The sequence below is a fragment of the Barbus barbus genome, assembly GCF_936440315.1.
Source record: "Barbus barbus genome assembly, chromosome: 34".
Taxonomy (NCBI): Eukaryota; Metazoa; Chordata; class Actinopteri; order Cypriniformes; family Cyprinidae; genus Barbus; species Barbus barbus.
The window spans coordinates 10,777,040-10,800,294 of record NC_136762.1 but is presented as its reverse complement, the minus strand read 5'-3'; the positions used below and the strand labels follow the sequence as shown (position 1 = coordinate 10,800,294).

Sequence of the window (23,255 nt, the reverse complement as noted above, 5' to 3'; positions counted from 1 at the left end):
TGTAGTTTGTGTTTTCAGTTATGTGTATGTGTAAATAATGTTTCTATTTTTTCTTCTTTTTGTGGGCGTTTTACTGTATATCTTTTGGTTTTCTTCATTCTATCACTATATAGGAACTTTTTTAATAAATGTCCCAACAAAATATCAGATGTGTGAAATTAAATAAAAACAGATTAATTTGTATGAAATGTTTGTTTTTGCTTCCTTTTTTTTCTGGTAATGCATGAACCAAGGTAAAAATCCAAGATTATGAACTACAGTAGATGGCAGTGTGAGTTCATCTGAAGATTTTCTGAGAATTCATCTGTTTGGAAGATTGGCCAACCTTTTGCTGTAACTGTTACCTTTTGTTCAATATACTATACTTATATTTTTTACTGGTGTAAAAGGACACCAGACTGTCAGAAAATTACAGGAAAAGAAGAGGATGGAACCAAGGAAATAACTTGAGGGTTTACTGTACATAATATCGTGTTGAACAAGGGTGAAATATTTCAAACAGAGAGAGAGAAAAGGAGAGGGGAAAAAATTAAACATGCAACTAAAGACATGGTCAGTTTTCAGTAACTGAATAGGCTGCTAACTAATAAGATGTTTACAAATTGCTAAATAATATTTTATCCACTATATTAAGGCTAATACAGAAGAAGAGTAGAACTACAGAGATACACACGTGCTGAACATAAATTCACGTGGAATGGAGAAAGACTAGTTATCTGTGGTCGTCATACTGACTGGAAAGTCAGGTCAAGGACAGAACATACTTACAGGTGCATGTCAGAAAATTAGAAATTCTAAATTATTTCAAAAAGTTAAACTTTCATATATTTTAGATTCATTACATGTAAAGTAAAACACTTCAAAAGTTGTTTTGTTTTAATTTTGATGATTGGACCTTACAGCCCATGAAAGTCAAAAATCAGTATCTCAAAATATTAGAATATTTCCTAGATCAAGCAAAAAAAGGATTTGCAAAACAGAAAAGTTCAAGTTCTTTAAAGTATGTTAATTTCTGCACTCGATACTTGGTCGGGGCTCCTTTAGCACAAATTCCAGCATCAGTGAGGAATGGCATGGAAGCGATCAGCCTGTGGCTCTGCTGAGGCACTATTGAGCCTTCAGCTCGTCTGGATTGTTGGATCGACTGTTTCTCATCTTTCTCTTAAAACTTGGAAGTGGTTTTGGCACTGTGGGCAGGTGCTAAAGTCCTACTGGAAAAGTCAATCAGCATCTCAATAAAGCTTGTCAGGAGATGGAAGCATAAAGTGCTTCCATAAAGACTTGATAAAACAATGGACCAACACCAGCAGACGTCACAGCACCCCAAATCATCACTGACTTCAGAAACTTCACACTGGACTTCAAGCAGCTTGGATTCTGTGCCTCTCCACTTTTCTCCAGACTCCAGACATTGATTTCTAAATTAAATGCAAAATTTACTTTCATCTGAAAAGAGGACTTTGGACCACTGAGCACCAGTCCAGTTCTTTTTCTCCACAGCCCAGGTAAGACGCTTCTGACGTTGTCTCTGGTTCAGAAGTGGCTTGGTAGCCCTTTTCCTGAAGACGTCTGAGCGTAGTGACTCTTGATGCACTGACTCCAGCTTCAGTCCACTCCCTGTGAAGCTCTCCCAAGTGTTTGAATTAGCTTTGCTTGACAGTATTCTCAAGCTTGCGGTCACCCCAGTTGCTTGTGCACATTTTCCTACCCAAATTCTTCCTTCCAGTCAACTTTGCATTTAATTGGCTTTGATACAGCACTCCTTGAACAACCATCCCTTTCAGTAAGCTCTAATCATCCAAATTAAAGCAAAAAAACTTTTGAAGTGTTTTTCTTTACATGTAATGAATCTAAAATATATGAAAGTTTTACTTTTTGAAATAAGTTACAAGAAAAAATGAACTTTTTCACCATATTCTAATTTTCTGAGATGCAGCTGTATATTTAAATACAAAAACACCTTCACACCCAAATCCCTCCTGTTGTAGTCTTATCCTAAATTTAAAACCAGCGAAACAAGAACATCTACCTGACATCCATGTCGACGCACAGTCACCGCTCTGTAAACCTGTGCTGTTAAATATCTGGCCAGGGTGTGCCTCAAGGTTCTATGCGCGGCTCTTGACCAATCAGATTCGCTCCTGCTCCGGTTTTCCTGCTTGTGGGTGTGGTTGCCGTGACGACGCGGCGCTCCTGTAGACATCTTTCAGGAAATGAATTTAAAGAAATGAGAAATCCAGGAACTTGAACAGAAACGAGTCACGGCGGGTTGGACCGAAGAGTCAAAGAATAAACTCTCTTTAAGTTAGTTTGAATGTTGGGCACGCGGAGCGGAAGGAGATAACATGTTGATAAAGGAATTGTAAGTATTTTAGTGTGATTTAACTGCGCTGAAGTTTTGTACTTGACTTACTGACGCGTTTGGTAACTTTCACCGGCTGCTGCTTAATGAAGTGGATTTATGTTGATTTTTGACTAATTAATTCTGGTGTGTTAATAAAGTTATGTCAAATAATCTAAGATTTAACCTATAGTCCTGTTTTGGATTATATTATTTATATTCCAGGCAATCCACACGAGCAGTTATAATAATGAGTCACCAGTTTATTTGTTTACAAAGTGAAAGAAAAAGCGTACAAAACTGTTGAAGTTATAAACTGCAGGTATTATGAATGTGATTATCATGTTACTGTCACGAGTCATAATGCACTGTTGTTCACCTCACAGCACTTTGAGACTTACGTGCTGTATACATATTAAATGATTAAATAAAAAGTCCTATTATGACATTAATATTCATATAGCAAGCAAGCTGAATTCTGCCTGAGCTAAATAAGCTGTAAGACGTCGCTATGTTGATGTTATTACTGCTATAATGGCTTTTATAATACTTGATGTTAGCTGAATATGGTGAGAAATAATTTTTAATTCGACAAGATTTCCAACGTTATGGAAAACCTGAGAATTATCAGGGGATTTCAGAATAACAGGAGGGGTTACAATGTGAGAAATAATCCTGGTTTTAAAAGATTATGCACTTGTTCACTCTTTATTTTGTGGCGTTTGGTTGTAATAACATTTTCTGCAGATTCAGTTATTATCAGTATGCAGAAATCTACATTTTTGTCAGCTTTGGTTTTGTCACCTATATATAGGCTCTTATTCAAATTTGAAACCACTCAATGAAGTAAACTCATTATGAAACAATATTATCAGAACATTGCTGTTTCATGATTGCAAAGGTCAGGTTACAGAATAAAGAAACACCAATTCGTAAAAACTAAAGTGCTCTGTTATTTATAAGATTAAGATTATAATGCGATTGAATGAATGAAAAGTGTTCAAAGGTTACCTCATGTTATTTTTGCTGACTCAATGGCCTTTCTCTTTTGTTTTTCAGTCGAATCGTCCTGCCCATTTCTGTTGAAGAGGTATGTACTTTTTTTTTTTTACAGGTGCTTCTTTATGGTTTATATTTATAAAAAGTTTCGATTTGAGTCTGGTCATAATTTGAAAAGTCTGTTTTGAGGCTCATGGATGTATTTTTGGCAGCATTCTTCCAGTACTCCGGTTTTCCAGTCTCCACCCAGTTTCTTCTGTTGGGCCTGACAGTTTAGACGTTGAAATGATGAATTGAAACAAATAGTCCGAGGTTTGTGGGAAAGTGGCCTAGTTAACTGCAGGCTTGTATAAAGCAGACAAGGGGCGACTGTTATTAATTGTAATCTGAGGCCGAGCTTATCAGACTTTATCAAGCAGTACCATCTTTGCTCCAGCTTACTAAGCAAAGGTTGAATTTGTTTTGTCCCTGTCATTTCTTGCCCTCCGTGTTGTAGTATTTGTTGACATAGTCAGGTGTGTTTTTACCCTGCATATTTGAATGTCTTGTTCTGTATCTGTTGTGTTTGAATAAGAAATCATTATTGAAGAAGTCAATTGTTCTTGTCTAAACGGCAGGAAAGGTTTGACGTGTAGTTGCATTCCTTTCTGTTCACCTGTGCAAAAGACCATATAATACAGACTGACAGAGAATTGAGACCCAACCAGCTAAAACAGGAAGCACCTATAGGATGTTACATTCTGGAAGCTGGTTTTGTAGATAAACTGAGTGTAGATGCGGTCAGAGGTGCAGTTTGCATCACTCATTTATGTATGAGAGTCAATAATATACACTGGTTTAACAATAATAAGTATAATTACGAAAAAAGAAATGAAGCTTTTGACGGCACAGTATTTCAGTAGCTTAATATCGGTTATTCGCCAATATTTGAGTTTCTTTTAATCGTATAATCGATGATATATATGTAATTGTTAATGCTTATTTTGTCTATTTTTATATATATCTTACCATTGCTATCATCTAACTCTCACTTAAAGTTCAACTTTAAAAACTGTCAATTTTATAACACTGTTAAATCTTTAACAAATCTCAAAAGTAATATCCATTTTTCATACTGTGCATTATAACGTTGTGATGCCTCAATTCACTTGTAGCATGTAACATTAATGATTTAGTTGTTTTAATTTATTTAGACACAAATAGTAGCCTATAAATTTTAATATTTGCCGTTTATCAATTATTAGTCATCATGTAAAAAATAATTATCGACTTTAGACAGAACTTTTCAGTTTTTCATACTGTACATTATAATTTGAAGCTCTTAATTCATATGTAGTATTTAAAATGGATTGTTTTAGTGTTTTATTTATTTATATGAAAATTGTATCGATTTTTAACATTTTATCGGTTTTACGTCATAACATTATTTAAAATTATCGGTTTATTTTCACAGCTAGAATTTGAATAAAATGCTTTGAATTTGTATCCAACGTCTCCAAAACTGCTAAAATATTTTTCTACTCCTGCTGTTTATAGTGTTGAGCAGAAGCTGGTCAGAGTTGGAGAACTAGAGGTGCACATACATTTGCTGGAAGCATTAGACAACAGTTTTCCTCTTTTCTATCATCCGATTATAGGTTTTCAACACTTCCTCTATAATTTTGTCCCTTTGTTTATGGCACACAAGCCTGTATATGGCTATTTGTCTATGTATATGTTGAATGAATGAATGAATGAATCAATCAGCTCTCAGCACTGTACGCAGCTATGACATGCAAATGCACTTGGCAGAATGCATTCACTTTCAATGTGTTTTTGTTTGTCATTTAGGCGTGTTATACTGTAATGTCCATATGACCAAATGGAGTTTGCATTATTCTCTCATTTGCAGTATCAGGTGGGTCAACTGTACTCAGTAGCAGAGGCCAGTAAAAATGAGACGGGTGGTGGAGAAGGGGTGGAGGTCCTGCAAAATGAGCCCTATGAGAAAGAGAATGGAGAGAAAGGACAGTACACACACAAGATCTACCACTTGCAGAGGTAATGATCATAATATTAATTATTTAGTACTATGATCTATTCGTAGTGCCATAGTATTATGATTTTTTTGTAAGAGTCATCTCATGCTGTCATCAAGCAGAAACATTAATCATAGTCTGTATCTGACCGTTTCTACCAATCTCTCTGTCTTATACAGTAAAGTGCCAACTTTTGTACGGTTACTGGCCCCTTCATCTGCCCTGAGTATCCACGAGAAGGCCTGGAATGCTTATCCTTACTGTCGCACAGGTACCAACCACAACAGCACAGCTTTCATACATCTATTAAAAACAGAGCTCATCATAGGAATTAACAAGTTTACAACTGTGTTTTTCCTATTTTTCATGTGCTCACTACATCATTCATCACTCCAGTTCTTACGGTGAGTTTGAGACACCTGTGTGTAATTAAACATTATTATATTCATATTCACTATTAATAACAATATTAATAATCAGCATTTTATTCTTCTATATCAGGTTTTATTCTTATATATACAATGCCTTTCAAAAGTTGAAAAAAAAAGTTGCACTTATTGTCACCAAGACTGCATTAATTTGATCATAAAGTAATAACTTTATTATTGTATAACATTATTACAGTCTAAAATGTATATTTTCCATTTTAATATACTTTAAAATTGTATTTATTCCTGTGTGAGCAGCCATTACTCCACTTTTCAGTGTCACATAATCCTTCAGAAATCATTCTTATATGCTGATTTGGTGCTCAAGAAACATTTCTTATCGGTGTTTAAAATACATTTGTGCTGCTTATTTTTGTGGAAACATGGTACATTTTTTTCAGAGTTCTTTGATGGAGAGAACATTAAACATAGCATTAATTTTAAATAGAAATCCTTTGTAGTATTATAAATGTCTTTTTACTGTGACTTTTGATCAATTTAACTCATCCTTGCTGAATAAATGTAATCATTTCTTGAAGAAAATAAAAAAAGCAGACAGACCCCAGATTTTGTCTGTGTATCAAATGTGTTGTGTCTGTGTGTGTTTATAGAATGAGTACATGAAGGACAATTTTCTAGTCATGATTGAGACGTGGCACAAGCCTGACCTCGGTGAACAGGACAATGTGAGTAGAGAGCCGACGTTATGCAGATAAATGCACATCATAATTTAATTACGCAGCACCACAATAACCAAAAAAATCAATATTGAATTGCAAGAAGCTGTGAGAATCTTGTAAACTAACCATGTCCTTCTATTTTATTTTGTATTTTTTGTTTGTTTTTGAAGGTCCATAAGCTTGACCCCGATCAGTGGAAGAAGGTTGAGGTGGTACACATTGACATTGCTGACAGGTCTCAGGTGGACACTAAGGTAAGGAAAACTAGGTTTTTACTTTAGATGCGTGATCAGACTTTGAGACATGCTGATGTTTTGATTCTTCACAGGACTACAAACCAGACGAGGATCCAGCCACATTTAAATCACAGAAGACTAGTAGAGGGCTATTAGGACCTAACTGGAAGGTGTGTATTGGTTCATGAATTGTTTTTAGATAATATCTCCAGTGGTTTTTTTGATCCCGTTTGTTCCTGTGTGTTGCAGAAAGAACTTCCTCAGAAGACAGACTGCCCTCACATGTGTGCCTATAAACTAGTCACTGTCAAGTTCAAGTGGTTTGGCCTGCAGAGTAAAGTGGAGAATTTCATTCACAAGGTATACATCTGAAAAATGCCTCATGCTGTGTTCAGTGTGACTCACTTTTTTATCAACAGAATGTCTGTTCTAACATCATAGAGGTGTGGTTTAGAAAGAAAAGCAGTTATTGTTTGTTTAATTTACTTGAGGGTTTGGTGTTTGTGTGTTGTCTAATTTTAATGCGGTGACTCATGAAACATTATTTGTTTGGTTTTACTTCAGCAAGAGAAGCGTCTGTTCACCAACTTCCACAGGCAGCTCTTCTGCTGGTTAGACCGATGGATCCATCTGACCATGGAGGACATCCGCCGCATGGAGGAGGAGACGCAGAAAGAACTTGATAAAGTGAGTTTTTAAAATCAATGAACACAGTGAAGATCAGAAATGATCTATAATGGTCACAGGTTTTAAAATAAGATTCAGTACAGGCTTATCGGTAACTAAAACTAATATAAATAGCTTTTGTTTGAAATTGAAATAAAGCTGAAATAAAATATAAATATTCAATGAAAAACTTAAAGCGCATCAATAAAAATGAGAAATTTTGCCTTGGCTACTACACTGTAAAAAATAATCACACCTCCCAACTCAAAATTTTCTAGTGACTGATTACATCTAAATTTTTCCATTTTCCATGTTGAGCCAATGGAAAAATTTCGATGTAATCAGTCACTAGAAAATTTTGAGTTGGGAGGTCTGAAATTTTTTACAGTGTAACTGAAATAAAATAAGTTGAAGTATTAAAATGACTAAAACTGAAATGCAAATGAAGGATTAACAGAAAAACCAAAACAAATAAATGACAAAATTAATAAAACTTAACTGAAATGAAAACTGAAAATATAGAAGCTTCTAAAATCACACTGATGCACTGAAGATCCTTGTTGATGATGCTAATAAACGTTGATCAGAGAGATTTAATTTAGGGATTCCCCAATATTAAAGTTAAATTAAAACACTTAACTAAAATCTATCAATATGAGTGCTACAAAGGGAAATTAAGCGGTATCGTAATGAAAAATAATATTCATTTTGAATTTTGCTAAAGATTACATTTAACAGTATTAAGTTATTAATAGTAAAAGTAAAACGAGCATGCATAATTGAGTATTCTGATATTAATAATCCAATATTGACAAGTCTGAAATTCTTTTTTCTACTATAGATGCGAGAGAAGGATCCGGTGAAAGGGATGTCTGCCGCAGATGAATGAGATGCTGCAGCTGATACTGTGAGTACAGCTCAACTGATGCTTTGTTTAAAATATCTTAATTATCAATCATTTAATTATATATATATCATTTATTTTCATTATTATTTTCTTTACTTGTATTTTTTCTTTATATTATTTTCTTTCTTTATTTTTATTTGTTATTTAATTTTCATATTTCTATTTTCAGATGTTGCAGTTGTTCGGTTGTGTCCTAGTACTGGACGATGTCTCTGCAGTATGATGGGCTGCTCTCTCTCTCTCTTCACTCCGGTAGTTTTTCTCTTTTCTTTACATCTGCACCCAGGACATCCCATGCAGAGGTGTTTCTTACACTAATAAATAGCAACATTTTATTTTCAGCCCTTGTTTCTGTCCTATGTGTAACTTTTATTTTGAAAGTGCTTCATAAATATGTTTACCAATCTTTTTTTTTAACAAATTTGACCGACATCAGCACTTGTTTAAATGACCCCTCACTACCTGTATCACCAGCATGTTTACATGTTTCTCTAACAGACGTTTCCACCCTTGATGTATTTGCTGCAGGTGTTATTTTCTATTTGTACAAGATGAAGCTGCCTCATGACAAATCACCATGAGTTTATGGTATTAGCGGCTTGCAGCTGACCCATTTTTACTCATAAGCCACTTTTCTCAGGACTTTTTGTAGATCTGAAAGGACTGAATTCTTCTCATGTGGTAATTCCAGGTTTACACTCCTGACAAAACAAACTTAGTTTAGTTCAGTTGAATTTCCACACAGGATCTAGGGCGTTAAATATAATGTCATGTTGGGTTAGAGATGTATTAGCACATGTTTTGAGCTATGCATTGTGCCTCTGTTATACGAGGCTTAATTATGAACTGTATTCAGATGTTTAAATGGTATTCTGCTTTTCTGTTCCCCTTTCTCCTTAAGACTCTGTGTGTTTATTGGGCTCGGATACAGTGTAATGCTTGTTTCATAATTATGCCTCGTGACCTGATAATGAATTTATATTATTAATGTCTGTAGTGTGTATTCATTCATCCATTCATTCTTTGGTCTTTTTGGTGTGCAGAGATATTGAGAACTCATTTAGTAAATACAAAGTCAAATTTTTCTTCTCACATGGATAAGATTTTGGGGTTTACTTAGGGGTTATTGTGTATTTATGTCCAGCTACCAGCATTCGTTGAATAACTAACGATTATGGGTTGATTGACAGTTTATATTTACCAATTTTCAAGTTCCAAACTACATTTTCATGCACTCTTTGCTATTTCATGATGGGTTACCTTGATTACATTAGTAGCTCTTTAATGAACTGTTTAATATTCTTACAGCATTTACAAAGTGGTAGTAAGGTAGCAAGCACAGGAATATATGTATTTGTATGCATGGGGGAACAATGCTTCAGCAGTCTAAACAACGAGTCATCGACTGACTGACCAACAATTATTTGTTGTAATGGGGGTGGTAACTTTTTGAACTATTTGAAAATAAACTAGGCCTCCTAGAAGTCATCCAATATGTTTTTTAACTGGTAGAATGTGAATTGGGCAGAGTAAAATATTTTAATACAATAATGTGCTGTTAAATACAATAATGCTGCTGTACTTTTAAACGAAAAAAAAAAACAGTTCCCACAGCCTTGTCAACCCTGGTTGTTAGACATTTGTCAGTTGGTCCAGACTTTTCTACAAACGCTGATCTAAACCACAATCATAAACTGAGGCTTTTTTCGTAACTCCTGTTTGTCTTGAATCTGGTTCTCTTTTTGTCATTCTGTACATGCAATTATTTTGTTAGCATTTTTTAATAAGTAAAATACCGTAGCCTTCATCCCCACAATTATAATACCAAATAACAATAACAACTCACAGGAGACAATGAACTTTTTCTTTTATTTATTACAAATGTACAGCTTGAATCTTTATTACGATTTAAATGGTTTTGCTTAGTCTTTTATTTAATTTCTATATTTTACAGGTAGCCTCTGCTAAACAAATTTCTCCCATCAGTTAATCTCTCATATAACAACCACGTGATAAAGAACAGTCATAAGTATAGTGCAGCCAGTAAGACTGATCACGGAAGTGTGTGCATTAATCTATTTAAAAATAATTTCACCGGTGCATTATGTGAGCAATGTATGCATCTGCAGCAGGATGGCTGGGAAAATCTACAAACTACTCTGAAAGGAATCAGATTTAGAGTTGGACATATAGTTAGTGTGCAATGACTTCCTTTCTCAGATACCTCTCTGAATTTAGTGCTTATTAAATAATGGCCCAAACTCTTTTTCCCAAACCATCACCACAGTAAACCATCCTGACATATTTAGTGGAAAACGAACAATCTTGGAACTTTTTTTTTTTACACTCACCATGTGCTTCTATAGTGTGGAAGAGCAAGCCGCCAGTCACATGATTACTGATTAAAGTCAGTCTAGCAGATGTGCAAAGGCAATGATCAAGAGAGTTTCAGACAATCTTTTTGACACATTTGCAGGGGACTCTAACATTATCCCATTCCCCAAGTAAAAGAAACAAAAGGCAAGAATTAAAAAAAAATGGCTTAACTTAAAAGGCTGGTGGGTAAAACCGATATGGAAAACAACAGAAAGTTTAAGGCTCGTAGCATGACGTCTAAAATGCAAAGTAACTGTACAACAAATACTTGGTTTGATCGTGCTCGCACACACAGATGCTCATCTACATGTGCGTACATACTGGAAGCTCCAGTTCAACTCCTCTCCCATGAACATCAACATAGCGAGGGACTCGTTTCCCACTATTCTCAACAAAAGTGACCCCGACCGCCTCGACAGAATGCGACCTCACTGGTCCTGATGCAGCAGATGGACATCTTCACCCACGCGACGCGTTTTCCCTGTGACTGTATGTGAAATGTTAGTGATGAGAACATTGATAGTGGTCATCTTCAACCATCAACATGCTCGTAGCTTATAAAACATAAGGGTCTTCTTACATTAATAACCATTAACTACACATATGCTCGATTAAAAAACATGAATTATAAAAGAACAAAGAAATCAAATATTCTCAAAAGGAAACGACCACCACACACACACACACACACACACAAAAACCTGGTCCTGAAGTGAAAACTCCACCAAACTGACAAAATAAAGGTCATTCGATTATGTGCAGAAAGTGATGGTTTTGTCCTAACCTAATCAGCTAAAGACAAATGTGATGATTGCGCTAACACATTTGCATTGTTCTGATACTAAAACCCACTAACGGAGGGATTGAGATGAGATTAACCTTTTCTGTACATCAACCGCGACTGCCGTCTTTGTGCTCGAAGACGAAAAAGAGGGATCCGTAACTGTAGTGTCATCACTCCCTCTGCTCCTTTGGCTAGTGTTCAATGCATTTCGACAAAAAAGAAAAAGTAGCATACATAGTAAAACACTGTGTGAGTGAACCAGTGTTTCTACCACTGGAGGACGGAAGGGTTCTGGTTAGTTTTCACAGGTTATTGTTCACCCCTGTTAATGTTCGCAAAGCTCTGTGTGATTTCCACCGAAACTAAATGAAACAAAAATCAAAAGACATCAAAAATTGTAACAATAATACAAAACTTAAGTAATAATCATTAAAATAACTCCAGTGTTGTTGTTTAAGTACATTTGTTCAGTACATTTGTCCCAAGAGAAACAGGCCAATGGAGCGGCACTTAAAAAACTAAATCAATCGAAAGACAGAGAGAACTGAAAATAAACAATTTAGGAGGAACGTTTCTGGTTCTCTGATGGTTAGGAGTGCTTGTGTGTTTCACAAAGAAAACCAAAAAGTAGCCGCCCATGTGCTAGCAAACCATCAGCACTGAATTGTGGGTCTGTCTGTGTAGTGTGTAGATGAAAGAAGATCCTCCTGAAATAGTGAAATGAGAGAAAAAAGGAGTGTAAGGAAAAGTAGGCCGCTCCATTCGGCTTCTCCCAAACATCTCCGCGTCCAGGTGGCCACAGCTGTATTCGTCACCCTTTCTTTTCCCATCTTCATCTTTTTTCCATCTACCTGACCAACGATTCCCAGCCGTCAGTTTTTGCTCTTTTCTCCAGTTTCTCAGTCTTTGCCCCTGCCCGGTGGACCCTGGTGTGCCGGAGGGTCACTGTTTTTTCTCGCGGGTGGTGATGGTGACCAGCTGCTTGGCGGCTTTGGCGATGTCGTAGGCGCACTGGATAACCTGCTGGGTGAGGAGCTGGTAGTCCACCGTACTGGTCGACGAATCAGAGGGCGCCGCTTTACGACACTCCACCTGCAGGCGGGACGCACTGGCCGCCAGGAGCTTCAAGGAAGAACGTACTGCATCTAGCGCTGGTCTCTGAGAGAAGCAGACAGAGCAGAGAGATTTAGTACATCTGGTTGGATTTCTTGAAGCAAAGTATCACAATATGACTCATTTATTTATATACCTTGGGAAACAGCGAGGCCATTTCTGTCACAGCTATGTGGATTTTCTCTGAGCATGGCACAAAACTGCAATCAAAGGCAGATTTCTTTCAATTTTTTTTGTTTTAACTTTCCATAATAGTGTGTTTCTATTAACTGTAGCAAAACGACTTTGCATTCAGTCCATCATACCTGTCGTGTTTAAACTCCTGTGCTGCTCTCAGGAGCTCCTGGATGTTCTTGGTGACCTGCTCAGTTTTGAGGATGACGTCCTCTGTGCAGGGCAGCGTGGGGTCCGGATCACCCTCTGTGTCCTCCACATCCCCCCTGCTGTCATCCTCACTGCTGCGACCCACACTACCATGCAACATTATAAAAAAAACACACAAACAATATATATAGGAATATTTTTATTGAGTATTAAAAATACTTTTATTAACAGCACAAAAACATTACAATAAAATAATTATAATTAATTATAAAAATACCAATAACTGATATAATATAAAAAATATATTAATATATATTTTATAATATATTGAATCATAAAAAACATTCATCATAAAGATATTATTGTTGTAATATCACTTGTAATTATTATAATAACCAATTGTTTTATAATTTGTTTTATATATATACACATATACATATATACATATATATATATATTTTTTTTTTCAGAATACAGATAAATTAATCCTGTACAATAAACAAAAAAATAACAAATCTAACAAAACAAAAATGAAATTAAATGAACATAAGTTAATATTTAAAAATTCTAAAAGTACTAAAATTACTTATTAAAAGTACAACAAAAACACTGAATAAAAGAATAATTATAGATAATTATAAAAATAAAATATATATTTTTGTAACTGAAGTAAAAAAACCATTCATAATATGAAAATATATTATTTTTGTAACATATATTGGTTTCTCAGAAAACAAATATATTACTCCTGTGCAGTAAAAAAAACCTAACACTAAAAATGACAATTATTATTATATTAATTTATTTAATAATATTATTAATATTTAAATATTATGATAAATTTACATATCAGTATGTAAATCAATGCTAATTGAAAATTAATAACTCATAAAATGAATGATATTACTATATTCATGTATTAAAAGCACAACAATAATACTACAACAGCAATATTTTTCTTCTTAATTTCTTAAAACAGTACATTAGTTTATTTTTTATTACTCTTATTACAAATGAAATGCTGTAAATGTAAAAAGACTCTGAACCTGGTGTGCTTTGTTTTTAACGGTAGCTTGCACTCACCCAAGGGTGACATCATATGTTTGAGAGTTGTCATAGTCACTATCAGTTCCGCTCCCATACTTCTCTCCCGCTTTTGGAGGCTGGACAAGACAAACATGCACAGAAGTCTGTTAGACATCACAGTCAGTAAGTCATGTCAGTGTAGATATGAATGGAAAGAGGCTCTCACATTATATCGGCCGTCGGTGGAGGCTGACAGGTGCGGTCCTCCGTAGGGGGTGGGACCCACAGGAGAGCCCTTTCGCACCTGAACATGAGCAGAACGAGGTTAACAGGAGGAGAAAAGCTGACAGACAGTCAGCAGGGAGAGGATGGAAAGGAAAGAAGCAGCTCTGATAGTCATTTCTGCACAGGACTGTTAGATGTAAGAACATTTGCGGCAAACTGCTCTACTGACGACTGTAATTCTGTTAGTCACAAGTAACTTAGTGTAGAGGTTTTAGAGGATATTGCAGAACAGCAAGATTCTACATTAAGCTCAAAAGCAAAACTGAATTAACAATGCAGTAACATCCACTTCTCTAAACTAATGAAAAGACTAAAAATAGACACACATTAAACAGTGCAGTTAATAAAACAGGCACAAAGGTGCATCCCAAATACATTAACCACAACTAATAAAACTAAATACGTCTATACTACACTGTCAGCAATGACCCAAAAATGGGATATTGCATAATTGCAAAATCATTCAAAAGACATTAAAATACATCCTACAGATCTGTGAATATCCACAAACAGAGGACTTCTCATTTCAGCGCTGTCACCTTCCAAGAAATCATTAAGCGTTTGACGTGTGCAATGCAGATCAACTCATTTGAGTTCTCTAAACATTCAGGATATGTCATACTGCACAAGACAAGCGTATCTCTCAACGAGAGCCTCTCTTGGCATATCAACCATTTCAAGAAAAATAGAATGCAATTAATGCCACTTCTATCTTCCTATGCTAGATAGACAATATATCAGACTTGTGTCTCAAAATGTATTGAGCTGCCTAGCTACGCAACCTTTTTGAGCATTATAGGCAAACCTGGTTTTAACATGCATTCTGGGAGAGCCAGAGACAGAGTGTGATCAGGTTTTGTTCAGAGTGTCTATGATTTTTGATAAAGCTAAAGAATTAAAGAATTTTAAAAAGTATAATAAAGAATAAAGAGCGCTTGTAAGAGTAGGGTTTATTAGAAGCCTTCACTTTGAAATTACAGGCCCAATTTTTCCTGTTTTACCATACTCTCTCTCTCTCACACACATACACATTATATATGTATATATATTCTTTATTTTTTATTTACCATGCTGTCATACTTAACGTATTTTATAAGAAATGAACAGCGACATAAGTGCTGTAACAGACCCAAATCATCACTGCTGCATAGTTGCATTTTTCCAGTTGCCAAATATGTTAATGTAGTGATTACGTCCATTTCTGGCGCTATGGCATTTCAGCGCGGTGTCGGAGATGTTAGCGTGTCCCCTTAAACGTCCTTGTCTGTACTCCTAACAATTTTGGACCTTAAGACCTCTTTTAAGGGTTAAGATGCTTTCTGAATGACTTTTTTCTTTACTAGGATCTTTTCTTTAATTTTAAGAGGAATCACCCATATTTCTAAGAATTTTCTTTAAATTTTGTTACTAGGAGCAACTCTTAGCACTAAGATTTTTCATGAATACGTGCCCTGGTGTATAAGAGACCCATGATGCTCAAAAAAGTTGATTTGGGCAGCACACTGAGTTTTTAGACACAGCCAATATCTAGAAAAAGAGATGTTATCAGGGCAGGAAGTGCTCCTGTTTGGCCGTAAGGTGGCGGTAGAGAACAGTGAGTGAGAGTGGAAGCAGGTGCTCCAGGCAGCAGCAGCACACCAGTGTGGGCTCAGGTAAGCAGAGGGAGAAAGAGAATCCAACAGGAAAAGGAAGTTTAAAAAGATCAGGCCGGCCACTAATGCTCACACTTACGGGGCTGAGAGGCTGCAGGCGGCCCGTCAGGGGGTCCAGGGCTGGAGTGAGAGCTTTGGGGGTGGTCCCCACGGGTTCATACATAGAGAAGGCTTGTCTATCCCGGCGAAGAGAGGCAGACGAGGGTGTGTTTAGGCTGGAGTCTCCACCTATCCCTCCGCCCTTACCCCTTACCCCACCAGGCCACAGACCTGAGCTACCACCCCCGGTCAGAGAGCCCCCAGCCCCAGCCTGGGCCCCCCGCAGCGCGCTGTTCTCCGTCTGCATCCGCATGATCTACAGGGATGGAGGGGCATCACCGGGAGTCACACACACACACACAAACACAATGACCAAAGAAAAAACAACAGTTGCAGTGTGGACGGTTACGTCATGCTGGAGCTGATAAAATCGGGTTGTTCTTATGGACAGGAAGTTTAAGCTTTTCTGAACAAGGAGGGGCTTCATTCTCAGTGGGAAGAGCATGGTATAAGATATCTACGTTTTTATTTAAAAGTTTGGGGTCTGTATTTTTTTTAGTAATTAATACTTTTATTTATTTAGAAAATATGCATTGAACAAAAATGACAGTAAAAACATGTTACAAAAAAATTCTATTTCAAATAAACCCAGATCTTTTGAACATTATATTAATCAGAGAATCCAGAAAAAATGCACCCACATACATATTAAGCAGCACAACTGTTTTCAACATTGATGGTAATGTTTCTTGAGCAGCAAATAAGCATATTAAAATGATTTCTGAAGGATCATTTGACACTAAGGAGTAAGGACTGGAGTAATGACTGCTGAAAATTTCCTTTGTCATTACAGAAATAAAATATTCAAATTAGTGCTGTCAAACGATTAATCGCATCAGAAATAAAAGTTTTTGTTTACATAATATATATATATATGTGTGTACTGTGTATATTTATTATGTATATATAAAAGACACACACAAACAGCATATATTTTGAAAATATTTACATGTATTTTCATGGATATATTTATAATCATATAAATTATATCATATATAAAAATATTTAATATATAAATGTAACATTTTTCTTAAATATATACATGCATGTGTGTGTATGTATATAAGCATAATAAATATACACAGTGCACACACATATATTATGTAAACAAAAACTATTATTTTGGATGCGATTAATTGTGATTAATTGTTTGACAGCACTAATTCAAATACAAAACAGTTATTTTACATTGTAATAATATTTGACCATATTATTGTTTTTACTGTATTTTTTGATCAAATAAATTCAGCCTTGGTGAGCATAAGTAAAGCAAAACATTTTAAAAATCTTACTGACCCCAAACGTTTGAACAGTAGTGTATATTAATACTGTAATGTTGTGCTCTGTTCTGATCAGTATGTGTAATGGTGAGCTGTAGTTTATGGCAGCATTTCATTTCTATCTGTGTGAAATTGTCATCAATTTAAAACAAATGCACAGTTTTAATCCAGTGGGTGGCCGTACCTCCTTCTGAAGCCTCCGCAGCTCCTCACTAAGGTTGTTGTTGACCTTCATGAGCTGCTGAACTTTGGCCTCTGAGGAGGCCAGTGCTTTCTTCACCTCCAGATACTCCTGTAGTGTGATGGGCCCATCTGACAGGTCCGACGAGTCCATGCTCTGATTGACACAACACAAATCACCAATCAAATCACAATATACTGTTAATTAACAAACAGTTTTGAACAGAGAGCTTTGTTCCTAAACTATATACACAATTACGTATTTCATTAATTTACTGTAATATTTACACGACTGTTAAAAATTTTGGGGCAGTAAGATTTTTATATTTTATTTTTTAAAGAAATTAACATTTTTATTCAGCAAGTATGAATTAAATATCCAAATGACAGTAAACACTTTGACGTAACAAAAAAAAATAAACTATTTTAAACTTTCTTTTCATCAAGTCTGAAGTAATGGTTGCTAAAAATTCAGTTTGCCATAACAGGACAAGATGACATTATATTAAAATAGAAAACTATTGTTATTTTAAATTGTAATATTATTTCACATTACTGATTTTTTGAGAGACTTCTTAAAAAAAAAAAAGAACTTTTGAACAGTAGTTTTAAAATAATTCAAAAGATCCCATCAAAAATCTATAATGTATCCTTAAATATCAGTTTGTTTTTTGGCTGTTTATCATTTCACATGCAAAAACAGTATGTTCAATCTCTTAGAAAACTAACAGCACAAGTGATGATTTTAGGTATCACTGATGCCCATTTGTATATATAAACCTACCATTAATAAGGAGATTTTAATGAACATTATTATAAAGCATACTGAATAGATAACACAAAATTATATTTTTGTACAAAAAGCACAAAAAGTCGCTATTATAAGATAAAAATGAATAACTGTACAATACAACAAACAGTAGTGCTACTGGAGAAGGTTTTAAACCCCACATTCCTCAACAGGGTTTACTTTGTGCTCTCCTACACTCAGCCATGTCACTTTCTGTATGCAGACTGAGCATGCTCAGACACAGCATCCCGTCTTCAGCTGCAGAACAATAGCTTCACTGATCACTGCCTTGAAAAAGGAGATGATGTCATTCTGCAAATATGAGGCAGGGCTGCTGCTGCTGCTCTTTCAGCGGTGCATGCTGGGACATGACAACACTGGCTTCTGTATTACTGAAAATACTAATTTGCTGGTCTGGCAAAACCAAGATCAACATCTACCAAAGCCTGACCTACAATACAGTAAACATCTCTTAAAATTATCTGGATTATCTGAGCTTGTTTCTCCAAAGGTTTTATGATGCTCCTCAACTCAAGTCGGATTCATTATTAAGAATGATGGACATCTAGATGGATGAACAAATCTTCAACCTTCAATCTTTCACTCAGATAAACACCCAGTAAGCGAGTTAAGAGTTTGATGAGCTCACCTTGGCCCGGTTGTTGCGCTGGGTGTTGTTGTTATTCTGTGCAGTTAGCTCACTGTCTGTGTCTTCATCAGACGCTACACTGTCATAATCGTGCTGGTCATCATCCGCCTGACTCAGATCCAGCAGGTCTGAAAAACAATAACCACAAAAACAAAAGATAACATTAATATGAGGAGACACTGAGAGAGCGAGAAACTGCACTGGCTTAGCTATATCCATCTTAACTGAAGCCGTGTTATTGTTATTTCTCCTAAAATCTCAGTTTGAAAACCGCAATGTTGGCGTCTCACCTGTGGGGCTTGTCAAGCCCTTTCCATGCTGCCGTCGCTTAGCATCACTGAGAATGTCGATAATGAGGGTGGCGAATTCTCGCGCGTTAAAGCGAGCCAATTTCTGCCGCCCCTAGAAATTACAAAAAATTTAAATAATAATTTATATATATATATATATATATATATATATATATATATATATATATATATATATATATATATATATATATATATATATATATATATATACACACACACACACACACACACACATATACACACACACACAAATAAATAAACAAATACTTTTTACTTATTTATACATAATATTATTCATGTAAAAAGGATTAAATTTATCAAAAATAAATAAAATATTTTTGAATGATAAATGCTGTTCTTTTGAACTTTCTATTTGAAAAAAATCTCACCATTTCCACAAAAATATTAAGCAGTACAGCATATCAAGCATTTTTTTCTTTTTATAACATTAATAAGAAGAAGAACTGTTTCTTGGGCACCAAATTGGCATATTTGAATGATTTCTGAAGGATCATATGACACTGAAGACTGGCTGTTGAAACTTTGCTAAATTGGAATAAATTACAACTTAAAATATATTAAAATAGTAAAAGTAATATTAAAATAAAATATTTAAAAAATATATATTTTAAAATACATTCCAACAGAAAACAGTTATTTTATTATTCTATAATATTACTGATTTTACTGTGATCAAGTAAATTCAGCCTTGATGGGCACTTTACATAAATGTACCAATCCCAAATTTTTAAATGATAGCATAAATCATTAATATGTTTTTAAAAACAAATAATCTTATTATAAACAGACCCATATTAAATCTCTTGAAATGTCACATTTTTGCACAGACATTTAGGTAAACTTTTTAGGAGCAGAAAATATTTAAAATTAGCCTAAATATTTCATAAACAAGAAAGATGTGGGGGATGTATAGATTTTTATGAATGATTTCTGTACAGGAAATCTTTTTACAGGAGAGCTTTTCTGTGGAGCTCTGCAGGTTTTCCTAAAGTAAGTTTTATTTAAGCACTTAGTCGCTCAGCAATAACTATGTGATTACAGAACTGTCCATTCTGGTAGAGGGCGACTTGGACATGTTAAATACTGGAAAACACTGCCACATCAACAGTTCAGTGTTCCAACTTTTGACCACTGGGTGTGCGTGTCCCTCCTCCCATCATCTCTTTCCATGTCTCAAATCCTCATGTATACGCAAAAGAACAGGAAATTCTCAGCCTGGCCAATCAGCCCGCAGGAAACGTACCCTTGAGTAAAAGCACTAAGTGGTCTCGCTGTATAAAATAACTATTTCAAGCAGTGGTACAGAGAGGGTCATGCGAGGATGCCAGTGGAAATGCTGAGGGGGAGGGAGCCGCTGCGTGTCTGCAGCAGTTACGCAGCTGGAAAACATCCATTTGTTGGTTTGCCGCCCAAACCTGAGCCTCAGACGTTTGCACAAACAAAATGTCTATTTTTAGCCCCATGTCATCTGCACCCCAGATATCATCTCTCCATCAAAAACGGGCCCGCATGGAAGTGACAGGCACTTACACAAGGGGGCAGCAGGAGCGAAGTACCTCCTCCCAAACACATTTCAAACACATCCTCTAAAATGCTGTGTGTTACCTGGTTACGTGTCGCTGAGTATTCAGGGTTGACAGGTAAGAAGGGGACGGCGCTCCGTTCGGTCACGAGCGTACTGTGGTTCTGAGTTGTCAGCCACACTGAGAGAAACAAAATGGACATATATAAACAAGAAAAATATAAACAAACAAACTCCGATGTCGCAGCCTTGAGGTTTCAGAGAGTTCACATCTACCCCCCCCTCCCATTCAGTTTGTGTTTGTGTGCGCGTTTGGCCCCCTGCCTCGCTCCCAACCCTGCTTACCATCAGAACCCCAGTCTGCCACCCCAGCATGCTACTTCTTCTCCTTAACCAGGAACGGGAGTAGAGAGAGAGCGAGAGAGAGAGGAGGAGGAGAGAATTCCTGCGGCACTCCCTTGCTCTCGCTCCCTTTCACCCGCCTTTCCATTTGGCGTCTCTCTCCCTCCCTTCTCTACAAGCTGAATGCACTGCTGAAGTCCATCTATAGCCAGTGTTTATACAACACACCGATCACTGCGTCTCCAGGGACACGGATACAACTGTCCCCATGCCTCCTTAACGCTCCATAACTACATTAGGGAAAGAGTGAGAAGCAGGGAAAGTTGGGACAGGAACAGATGGGGGTTTGAGGCTTACCTGCATCATTCTCTCTACGGTCCACTTCATCGTACACATCCATAGCCAGCTCCTCGAACAAACGGTTATTTAACTGTATCCACACACACACACACACACACACACACACACACACACACACACACACACACACACGCACATAGACACATCAGTATGTGGTATTAAAATTCAGACATAGGGGAAAAACACAAAATCACAGCAAAAACTGAGCACACACACAACAGGAAGACATCAGTAAGAAGACAAAACAAAGCAACATGCTCTAACAAGGCACTAAATAAAGATCAAATGCAAGGGAATTCAAAGCATCTGCTAAATTTATCTACTGAATTTCTAAGCATTTCTAAGAGTTTATCAAAGATATTCCTCTCAAATCTCTCAAGAAAAGAGCCTAACCAGGATTCCTGTGACAAGTAATTCATATGGCCACACTGAAATAATTTTTTTTTTAATATAACACAGTCATAGTCAAGAAGAATGATTTATATTTATGTGGAACAAAATTTTGGACCAATAAGATTTTAGTGTGGGCAGACCGTCACAGCGCAACAAATATAAACCAATATAATGTCCTGTTTACTTGATAGAGCTGGTTAAGGCAGAAACTCAGAATTGTGGTGAATAATTAATCCAGGTGTGACCAGACTCAGTCCTGGAGGGCTGGTGTCCTGCAGAGTTTAGCTCCAACCCTATTTAAACACACCTGAACCAGCTAATCAAGGTCTTACTAGGTGTACTTCAAAACTTCCAGGCAGGTGTGTTGAGGCAAGTAGGACCTAAACTAGGACACCGGCCCTCCAGGATCAAGTTTGGTTACCCCAGTAATTAATTATTCAGTATTTCATTTTACTCTAAAATATGTTATAAGTAATTTCAGTCTCAACTTCTGTTTGACAGACTTTGGACTTTAAAGGGACAGTTTACCCAAAAATTTAAATTCTGTCATTAATTACTCATTCATTACACAGAGTGAAATATTTAAAGCCTTTATTTCTTGAAATTTGGATGATTATGGCTTACAGATAATGAAAACACAAAATTCAGTGTCTCAGAAAATTTGAATATTACACAAGATAAATAAAAAAGGATATTTTAAACAGAAATGTCAGGCTTCTGAGCCTCTCCACTCTTCCTCCAGACTCTGGGACCTTGATTTCCAAATGAAATGCAAAATTTACTTTCATCTGAAAAGAGGACTTTGGACCACTGAGCACCAGTCCAGTTCTTTTTCTCCACAGCCCAGGTAAGACGCTTCTGACGTTGTCTCTGGTTCAGAAGTGGCTTGGTAGCCCTTTTCCTGAAGACGTCTGAGCGTGGTGACTCTTGATGCACTGACTCCAGCTTCAGTCCACTCCTTGTGAAGCTCTCCCAAGTGTTTGAATTAGCTTTGCTTGACAGTATTCTCAAGCTTGCGGTCATCCCTGTTGCTTGCGCACCTTTTCCTACCCAATTTCTTCCTTCCAGTCAACTTTGCATTTAATATGCTTTGACACAGCACTCTGTGAACAGCCACACCTTTTAGTAATGACCCTCTGTGACTTACACTCTTTGTGGAGGGCGTCAATGTTCGTCTTCTGGATCATTGCCAAGTCAGCTGTCTTCCCCATTATTGTGGTTTCAAAGAACAAGAGATACCCGGAATTTATACTGTAGAGATGGTCATTAATTGAAACTCAAATGTAAATATTCTAATATTTTGAGATACTGATTTTTGACTTTCATGAGCTGTAAGCTCTAATCATCAAAATTAAAACAAGAAAAACTTTTGAAATATTTTACTTTACATGTAAAGAATCTAAAATATATTAAAGTTTCACTTTTTGAAATGTTACATGATAAAAAAAATGAACTTTTTCGTGATATTCTAAT

The 23,255-nt window shown here is 36.2% G+C and overlaps 2 protein-coding genes across 3 annotated transcripts in view; one reads left to right on the top strand and one right to left on the bottom strand.

Annotated features, from left to right (window-relative positions):
• The first annotated feature begins 2,197 nt into the window (after positions 1–2,197).
• Positions 2,198–10,124, top strand: LOC306854304 (phosphatidylinositol transfer protein alpha isoform-like). Its single transcript, XM_079392200.1, has 12 exons — positions 2,198–2,362; positions 3,401–3,431; positions 5,232–5,380; positions 5,538–5,629; positions 5,755–5,762; positions 6,398–6,472; positions 6,637–6,720; positions 6,795–6,872; positions 6,952–7,062; positions 7,267–7,389; positions 8,210–8,275; positions 8,445–10,124. The coding sequence occupies exons 1-11, from the start codon at positions 2,346–2,348 to the stop codon at positions 8,255–8,257; spliced, it is 816 nt and encodes a 271-aa protein (XP_079248326.1). The 5' UTR covers positions 2,198–2,345; the 3' UTR covers positions 8,258–8,275; positions 8,445–10,124.
• A 1-nt stretch (position 10,125) lies between these two features.
• LOC306854293 (ARF GTPase-activating protein GIT1-like) overlaps positions 10,126–23,255 on the bottom strand; it is a 35,324-nt gene continuing 22,194 nt past the window's right edge. For both annotated transcript variants that reach the window (XM_079392187.1, XM_079392186.1), the window contains 11 exons: positions 21,387–21,459; positions 20,771–20,868; positions 19,124–19,235; positions 18,834–18,961; positions 17,399–17,551; positions 15,915–16,190; positions 14,125–14,202; positions 13,956–14,035; positions 12,854–13,018; positions 12,685–12,748; positions 10,126–12,593 (listed from right to left, as the gene is read on the bottom strand). In XM_079392187.1, the coding sequence (XP_079248313.1) occupies positions 12,378–12,593; positions 12,685–12,748; positions 12,854–13,018; positions 13,956–14,035; positions 14,125–14,202; positions 15,915–16,190; positions 17,399–17,551; positions 18,834–18,961; positions 19,124–19,235; positions 20,771–20,868; positions 21,387–21,459 (1,443 nt within the window). In that variant the 3' untranslated portion in view covers positions 10,126–12,377. The remainder of the gene's footprint in view (positions 12,594–12,684; positions 12,749–12,853; positions 13,019–13,955; positions 14,036–14,124; positions 14,203–15,914; positions 16,191–17,398; positions 17,552–18,833; positions 18,962–19,123; positions 19,236–20,770; positions 20,869–21,386; positions 21,460–23,255) is intronic.

Bases quoted from the DNA above. Each gene is read 5' to 3' on its own strand.
- LOC306854304 (XM_079392200.1), top strand. The intron at 6,721-6,794 runs GTAAGGAAAACT...GATTCTTCACAG, and splicing joins GGTCTCAGGTGGACACTAAG to GACTACAAACCAGACGAGGA. The intron at 7,390-8,209 runs GTGAGTTTTTAA...TTTCTACTATAG, and splicing joins CGCAGAAAGAACTTGATAAA to ATGCGAGAGAAGGATCCGGT.